Below are 9,074 nucleotides of genomic sequence, written 5' to 3'. Positions count from 1 at the left end.
AAAACATTGCCAACTTTTTAAAATTTTTTTCCTCAAATTTTATATCTTAAGAATCTTTAGAAACAGTTTATAAATCCAAATTTTCTAAAAAGGTACTGGAGCTTCATCCAAAAATTTCAGACACATTTTGGGTATGAAAAGTAAATTATATCTAAAAATAATTTATAAATTAAAATTTCCTTAAAGCTACAAGTGGTACATCATCTGTTTAATTTACTCCTAAATTTTTAGGCGAATCGATTCAATTACCCGGTATTTGAATCTCCAATTAGGCAGCAAAAATATTTATATTTCGCAGTCACTTTCAAAGCCGATTAGAGTGTAGAACGTAGCTTGAAATAAATAAAGAACACCATTTTTGTTCAGCACATCAAAGGACGCTTAAAAACCATAAATTCTAGTAGGATTGTACATAAAAATACATTAATTCATCAAAAAACTCTCGCTTTATTTCAAAGTAGTAAATTCAAAAAATATTAAATAATGATAAAAGACTGTTAAAATTAGTTCTTATCGCAGCTACCTGTCGCTTTGGGATTTCCAAAAGTATTCAGAAAATTATTGCCGCCACTGGGTACATAGAAGGGTTTAGTTTAGGAAATAACTTTTACGGTTTTAATTGTTATCTCATTATTGAACAGGAAATTTTCGTATATCTTCAATAAATACCTTCTTACTGGGTATTGTAGGCTACAGGTTTAATGAACTGTTAAAACTGATACAATTCTCCTGTTTTCTGAATCTGCCGTGTTTAATTTTTTTTAATGGACAATGTATGCGCAGAAGCTATTTTTGGCGATTTTTAATCGATTTCCAAAGGTGTAGATTAAATCGATCAAGAATTTTCCGAGATATTCAATACATGTAAAATAACTAGCATTCTTTCGAGAAATATATTCTCGTTCTTTTTACTTGGCAGTGATTTACTGCCGTGAATCTTGATATTTTTTAAATGACAATTTCTGGGCTATTATAATAGTTAAGGATTGTCTTTTTCTGGAAGCAGTTTCTGTGCATTGTTTCTATTTTGAACTAATTACACAAACTAAAAATAAAATAATAACCAACCATAAGTTTCGAGTAGAATTATATATCTGCATTAAAAAATTATTCTTTCTGTTAACCTTAGCAAACTGTAGATTATTCTTAAACACTTTCTCTAATTGCAGAATGAGAATTGGGTCAAATTAATTCGGAAAAACTCTGAATATGATAGCAGATAATTTCTTTCAAACGGTAGTTTAATCCCCGCAACTGACAACTAATTTTCAACCTATCGACACTATGTTGATACAGTGACACGTTTCTCGACGAGACAATAGAAAAGGGCGCTATTTTGAGTAAGCTCGCACTATATATGGTCTGATGGACATTGACGTTCTACCGGGTTAGATACCCCTACTTAATTAATCAAACATTGGAGGGGGAAACCATCGAAAGTTACTTAGCGAAGTCCACATCCTTGTCTTGATCAGTTGGTTCGTCGTAATCATCTCGCACAATCTTCTTTAGAAACCAACTCTATAACAATGGTAAGTAAAATTGAAATTGTGATTCACGGAAAATGGGGGAAAAAGTAACAAAAATTAGGAAAAATGGAGGAAAGTGTTTTGGTGTTGAATGTCGATCGGTTTTTCTGTGATAACATCGAAATGAAGATTGAAGATATGGTGCTACTGTCCTGGTCCTTTGGAATAAGGAAATTGTGCTCCATTTCTTGATGAGAGTGTATCTTCTCAAGGATTACGCGAGGTGCGATCGATTATTAGTGTTTATTTGATGGTGCTTAATTTTCTGGTGTTTAACCGAGTGCACAATGCAGTAGTTCGGTTATTGCTTTTTAGTCAAAGGCCACTGGATGCATACTTCCGCTAGCTGCAGAGCAATGCTGCTTATTGGATTAGTTTGGATAATGTCGAGTGTGGCTATTGAGTATGTACCTAATGCATCAGCTTAAAATATTTAATCGAGGATAAAAGAATTGCTGAATGATGCTTACAAGTAATTTCCTTTCCATCAAATTTATAACTAGTTTTTATTTTCAAAGAAGAATTTGCATGTTTACTCTATAAATATGAATCAGTGAAAAATGCACTGTTTGAAATAGGAGTTAGGCATTGCACTAATTAGTCAGATATTTCGGACTTATTCACTAATCAGATCAGTAACACCAGAGTAAATTATGTGAAGCACAACCTTTAAATTTTTAAGTTAAGCGTTACTCTTTTACTTGAGTAGAAAGAAGATTTCCTTAAGGGCATGTGATAATCAGAAAATTATCGTTTTTTTCCAGTTTTAGGTTCCCTCGGCTTTCTTCTAGAATAATAAATATTTTGTCTTAAAAATTTGAGAAATGATAGCGAGCATGCTAATGAACGTCCCTGCACACTTTTTTTTGGTTAATTCCAAAAAAATGTGATTTTGCTAAAAACGTGTGTGTATATTTCGAGGTTATGTGTGTTACAATTCTGCCGAGCGTTACTTCCAAACTACACAATATTTTTGGCCGAAAACGTTAGACTTGCAAATAAACATACTAACTATGTCCTGGAACTAACTTTGTTTCTAGGCAATAAAAAAATTTTATTTCATAAATAATTTCAAAATTATAGGAATGACAGAGCTGAAAAACGACGTAACCTCAAAGTAATGCACATGCAGAAAATTGGTATTTAGCACAATAACATTCTTTTGTTATTATCCTTCAAAAAGAGTCCGGGGACGTCCGTTGTGATATTTTATAGCATCTCCGAATTCAATTTTTAAACATTTTCATTTTTGTGGGAAAAAGCCAGGGGAACTGTACCCGATTGACCACGCGATTAAGTATTACATGCACTTAATGAATAAACTTTTTAATTTTCGAGCTGTAATCCTGCTGAAATAACTGCGGGATAAAAATACTCTAATTCGTATAGGAAGTGCTTACTTTACGGGTTTATGGATGACAGTCCAATCTTGAAATTAAAGTAATATGTGAGGTTTGTCATTTAAAACCATTTAAATTTTCACCTTTTTTAATATTTTATCATATTTATGGGGTTTACGTTTTTAGTATGATTCTTTGATTGAATGTACTTGAATATTATTTTATTATGATTGCTAAATTGGCATGATGCAGTGCTGCCAACCCTCAAAAGTTGTTATTTCACTGAATCAATAAGTAACCTTTCACTGATTGGCAGTGACCCATTTCTTACTATTTGAATCAGTGAAATTTCACTGATTCAGATTTAGAGAGTAGATAGCTATCGTTTTTCAATCGTTTTTCTACATTAATTGAGCATTTATGCATTTTCACATCATCGCGAGCAAACTTTCCTTCGTTGAGTGCTGGGAAGACAAAATGGACCAAATCTCATGCCTTTGGTCTATTTTTGCACTATTTTGTTAATATCTTCATAAAAAATATTTTTCTCTGTATAAGAGTGTATAATAACGTTTTTTCTCATTCATTTGAAATCACTGTTTTCCTCTCAGTCTTCTGCGAAGTGAAGTTAGCTGACGATGAAGTATAAATAACCAATCCTAGATAACGTTATTTTGTCAGGGAGGTCTTAGCCACGTATATCCTCTAGCCTTTTACAGCTAAAACAAAGATAAATTAAGTAGCACCTCTTGGGTTCCATAGTAGAAGAAACAGGCAAAAAACCAGCCTTACTGACAAAGTTACGTTATCTTGGACGGTTCAATTGATAAAGATCATTAATGAAAAAGAATTGACGCCTGAAAATGAATACTGACAAAAATGGACTCAGTAATTCAAATTCTATTTGGGCGTTTCCTTTTTGTATTTAATGCTGATTAATGTATTTATATTTTTACTTCCTGAAAAGAAAAACTGATGTTATTACGTAATACAACTGTAACTTGAGGACTTGAAGGCCATTACGACGCCGGATGTAGGTTCGGTCTGGCAACTCGCCGACAATTCCGCCGATGATTCTATTGTAACTCTATTCTTAGATACTGTCGTAGATTCCTTCCTAATTTCTTTCGCGCTTGATCCGCGTCCAAATTCGACCGATTGTTGTTTTGATCGAATCATTTCTTTTTAAAAGCTATTAGAATGCCTATTGATATTTTAAGTAAATTCTTAAATTAGCCTTCGCTATATTGCAGACTATTTTTGTATCATTAAAACTTGTCTCTTCTAAGGCGGATAAAATCAAGAAGAAGACCAAGAAGAAGGAGGACCCAAAAGCAGCGGCAGCGGCAGTGGCAGCGGAAGCTGCTCCTCCACCAGCTCCAGAACCAGAACCAGAACCAGAAAAGGCGCCAACTCAAGCGGAAACACCTAAATCTCGAGAATCCGGATCCAGCAGAGCCAGTCGTGGTAGCAGAAAAGCAAAGCGCACTGGTTCCAGTGTTTTTTCTATGTTCACTCAAAAACAAGTTGCCGAATTTAAAGAAGTAAATGGAATTTGTTTTAATTTTACTAATATGCCAAATGATTACAAATTTCTTTATTTGAATGCATTCAATTCACCTAAAAAAGATAAATGAGCGAAAAAAAATTGATAAATCGATTTGAGATGATTCGTCAATAATTAGACAATTGTTGGATCTCAAAGATATCAGAGATAGAAGAAAAATTCAAATATTATTCGGCAGCTAAAACTATTTGTCTGGGTTTATCCAATAATTATCTAATTGTTGAAGCTCTTAGCTTTCATTCTTTTTAGTTTTTATAGCATATTGAACACCAGGGTCGTCCACATTCTTCTCCTTTGAATATTCACTTATGGGGATATTTTGTGACCCTTCAAAATAGACTCACGGGTTGACATTCCAAATACAATTTTTAATACGTATTCTATGGCTCATTATGAAGAGAAATGTTGAGGGTCAAGTCGATGAATCCAATATTGACGATTCGGAATAAAATGTATAAAAGCTTCTTTTTTAATATTAGAAATACGTGTTAAACGCAATGGGGCTTACTCTAAATATAATTTTTGACTCATTTATTTTTGTGTGAAATGTAAGCAATTTGTGAAGGAACATGCACCAAATTTCTAAAAAAAAATCCAAATCATTTTTGGACCACTCGATTGAATACTTAAGTACAAAATTCACAAATTTTAATGGGGAATAATTTTTTGTCAACTAAGCGTCAAGAATCATATTCCTCATACTTGAAAGTACTAAAACTATGTGTATACTTTTTTTTTATTGGATTTATAACATTTTGTTAGCGCATTTCTAATGTAAAAGTCTAATCTATTGATTAAATTATATATTCATGTAATATTTAATTTCATTAACTTGACTTCAAGATTCTTAATTATATTTATTACAATTTGAATCAATTTTCAGGGATTCGCATTAATTGATCATGACAAAGATGGTATTATTGGTAAGGAAGACTTGGCTTACATCTATGATCAGGTAGGAAAACTCGTAGAGGAACACGAATTAGATGCTATGCTTGAAGAAGTAGGTGTTCCTATCAACTTCACCCAGTTACTCCACTTATTCGCTGGACGTATGTCACAGGGTACGTGATACAATAATATATTATGCTATTTATTATTGATTAATTCTTTGAAATTTTTCATTTAAAATAAAGTTCCAGTTTTCAAATCAGTAATCAATGAAGAAACTACTTAGGATTATATTCTTGAAAACAATAATAATTAATAACTGATTTTCTATATTTTTATGGATTTATTTCTGCATTCCGCAACCTGAATTTCCGGTTCTTATAGGAGGTAAGTGTATAAAACATATTTAATTAAATTTACTTCTTAAGAAAAATCCTAAAATTTGTCCTCCTTTCCAGGCACGGATGATGATGACGTCGTAATTAAAGCCTTCCAAACCTTCGATGATGGTAATGGCAAAATCGACGGTGAAAGGTAAACTTCTTAATTCCAAGATCAGAATATTTTCATTTGACTCAATTTGACTAAATATATTGAAACATAACTTTTTAACGAAAAAAATTATTTTCTTATGTCTTTTAGATTCAGGCACGCTTTAACGTGTTTCTGTGAGAAGTTCACCCCCAAAGAATGTAACGAGGCTTTTGACCATTGTTTCATCGATGACAAAGGTAGAATTGATATTGAAAGTCTGATCAATATGTTGACTGGTAAGGGTGAAGAAGACGACTGAGCGTCGGATGAACCAATCCAAAAATCTGCCATTTTCCATAAAAATAAAAATGATATTATCTTGATAATATAATTATTGTTCTCATAATTCATGTATTTAAAAACATCACGACGACAGCTCTGATTTTTATTCAAGCGAAACTACAATAACGTTTATGTCGTTAAAAGACACCCATCTAAAAAAAAAATCTGCTGTCGATAAAACTCATTTCCATTGTGACATTTTCCATCATGGATTTTGTCACTTGTGTATAGATACATATATACTTATTTATGTTATAATAACAAGTTGATATATCTGTCATAAAATAAATTAGTAATAAAGACATTATCAAAACAAATAATCTTAAGCTTTATTACATATTTCTTTAATTTAATATAACCAGCATTATTAATCATTTTTTTATCTTTTATTTCAAAATATGCGAATTTAACTGAAGAAAAAGTTCATAAAAGTAACATTATTTTATTGTTTATAATATGTTTTATTGTCTTCAGAGTGCATCACATAATTACACTGTTTTATATATTCAATAGAAAATAAGTTTCAGGAAAACAGTTTCTGACCAGAAAGTAATTAGGTAAATTTTTTACCCGGTGTAAACCAAATAGTTTACTGTATAAGTACGCCACCTCATTATTGAACTCCTGTAGAATATTTTATTTTTCTGTTCAGTAAAATTAAGTTTTCGTTGGCCTTTCGCCAAAAATCGAAGAACCAACTCTCACACTCGAACTGCCAAGTTCAATCTGTAAAATTACAACTCTTTAGTCCATAATTAAAATTGTTTTTAAATAGAATGGAAGTTTGTTAAATTATAGGTACAAAATTTCTTTCCATCGCTAATGAAATATCAACAAAGTAAATGAGAGAGATTAATTTTTAAGAAAATCTGAGTCCATTTTTGTTAAATTATGCGTTTTTTAATTAGAAGGTTTTAAAAAAAATCAAGGAGCCTAAATTGCGTAATTTTTTTCTTATACTATGAATCAAGGGCCCTTTTCTTACGGTCCGTAAGTTTCAACCCCCACCCCTTTATCGTACATAATTTTTCCTGATGAGATTGTTTTCCTCAATGTGGTATTTACTGTTTATTATGAATGAACAAAGAAGTTCAGATTTCAAACAAGTAGTTGAATAATCAACCAACAGAGATGAATTCTTAACCAAAAGTGTAATAGTTGATATTTCAAAGAAGAAACAATTTACACTCAATCAAAAACAGTTAAATTAATCTAAAAAGGGCGGATTGAAATATTAATACAGTCATAAAAGTACCTATTGTCGTCAAAAAAAGGTGAATAGGTGACATTTTTTTTCTAAAATAGGTGAAAAATAGGTGACAAATAGGTGATAAACAAATGTTAAATAAGACAAACAAGTTGTGATTTTTTGTAAACCAAGAGATGCCCAGAAGTTTTTTTCTTTGATTAAAACGGCCACCCTCAAAATGGAGTATTTACATTTCCACTGAGAACCAATTTTCAATGAAACAAAAATAAAAACGAATTTTCTACAAAAACGTTGAATTTTATACCAAATTTTTTAATTTTCAACAAAATAGTTTAATCCCCAACCAAAATAGATAAATATTCAACTAAGATGTTACATTTTTAAGAAAAAAGAGATGAATTTTCTACCAAAAAGTGAATTTTCTACCAGGAAAAAATGTTCAGTCAAGAATAAAAAATAATATTAAGCAAATTGTTCAATTTTCAACAAAAAAGATTAATGTTTACCAAAAAATGTTATAGTTGATATTTCCACCACAAAACTTTAATAAAAAAAAGTTAGATTTGACCAAACAGTATATATTTTCAACATGACTACATTTTGACCGAAAAAAATAGATTTTCTACCAAAAAAAGACGAATTTTCAACAAAGAAACATCATCTTTACCAAAATGTTGAATTTTTAAACAAAAATGGAGTAGATAAATTTTCATTGAGAATGAATTTTTAATGAGAACAAAAACGAATTTTCTACAAAACAGTTTAAATTTATACCAATTTGTTGAAGTTTCAAGCCAAAAAGCTTAATTCTCTATCAAATAATTTAATTTTAAAAACAAGAACATGAAAAATAAGAAAAAAGTTAATTTACAATTAATCAGTTGACTTTTTAAACAAAATATTTGAATTTGTAGTTTAAAAAAACTTGTTTACGACAGAACGAATTTTTAATTAAATTTTGTAGCCAACAAAAAACGAAATTTCAACTAAAATTATGAATCTTCAACGAAAAAAATAAAATTTAAAAAAATTCCTTCAACTTTCAACCTAGCAGTGGAATTTTTAATGAATAATTTTTTTGGTTCAAAATTCTACTTTTTCGTTACAAATTCTACTATTTAGTTAGAGATTTAACCATTTTATTGAAAACTAAAGTCTTTTGTTAAAAAGCAGTCGTCTGCGGACATAAAATTATATTGTTTGGCAGAAAATTCATTTTTGTTTTAGGGCATGTGACACAGCTGAATACCTATATTACCGACCACAGTTTTTCAGTTCACTGAATGTTTTTTTGAACCTCAGAACCTTTTTTATAAATAAAATATCGAGCTGAAACTTTGGGAAATGTATTAGAGTACAAAAAGTACGTTTAGATACTGCATTTTGGTAGGAACTTCACTGAAAATTATTTCATCTTTTTTCTGAACCTCAACATTTTTTGAACGTTCCAACTTTTTTTATACATAAAATATCAGTCTCAAACTTTAGGAAACGCAAGAGCCGAAAAAAAACTACGCTTAAGTACAAACCTTAATAATAAAAGATGTAAAAAAATATATTTCAACAATCAATTCCAACGGCATCAGCTGGTAACGTTGTACACGAAAATACGAACTCTGTAGAGTCTCGTCTAGTGGCCGCCAGGTTTCGTATTTTCGTGTACAACGTTACCGGCTGATGCCGTTGGAATTGATTGTTGAAATATATTTTTTTACATCTTT

General features: G+C 30.7%; 2 protein-coding genes across 2 annotated transcripts in view; one reads left to right on the top strand and one right to left on the bottom strand.

The window, feature by feature from the left end:
* Positions 1 to 1,395: 1,395 nt before the first annotated feature.
* LOC117167116 (myosin regulatory light chain 2-like) lies at positions 1,396 to 6,428 on the top strand. The gene is made up of 5 exons (XM_033351777.1): positions 1,396 to 1,532; positions 4,159 to 4,413; positions 5,320 to 5,501; positions 5,784 to 5,861; positions 5,970 to 6,428. The coding sequence occupies exons 1-5, from the start codon at positions 1,530 to 1,532 to the stop codon at positions 6,118 to 6,120; spliced, it is 669 nt and encodes a 222-aa protein (XP_033207668.1). The 5' UTR covers positions 1,396 to 1,529; the 3' UTR covers positions 6,121 to 6,428.
* A 160-nt stretch (positions 6,429 to 6,588) lies between these two features.
* The window catches only part of LOC117167115 (pyridoxal phosphate homeostasis protein), an 8,722-nt gene continuing 6,236 nt past the window's right edge, over positions 6,589 to 9,074 (bottom strand). The window contains exon 4 of the mRNA XM_033351776.1: positions 6,589 to 6,869. Within this exon, the coding sequence (XP_033207667.1) occupies positions 6,801 to 6,869 (69 nt within the window). The 3' untranslated portion in view covers positions 6,589 to 6,800. The remainder of the gene's footprint in view (positions 6,870 to 9,074) is intronic.

This window comes from Belonocnema kinseyi, chromosome 2, assembly GCF_010883055.1.
Source record: "Belonocnema kinseyi isolate 2016_QV_RU_SX_M_011 chromosome 2, B_treatae_v1, whole genome shotgun sequence".
NCBI classification, from domain to species: Eukaryota; Metazoa; Arthropoda; class Insecta; order Hymenoptera; family Cynipidae; genus Belonocnema; species Belonocnema kinseyi.
The sequence above is the reverse complement of the archived record's forward strand: the minus strand, read 5'-3'. Positions and strand labels throughout refer to the sequence as shown.

Excerpts from the sequence above, each read along its gene's own strand:
- LOC117167116 (XM_033351777.1), top strand. Across the intron at positions 4,414-5,319 it reads AAGTTGCCGAATTTAAAGAA|GGATTCGCATTAATTGATCA; the intron begins GTAAATGGAATT and ends ATCAATTTTCAG. Across the intron at positions 5,862-5,969 it reads GGCAAAATCGACGGTGAAAG|ATTCAGGCACGCTTTAACGT; the intron begins GTAAACTTCTTA and ends TATGTCTTTTAG.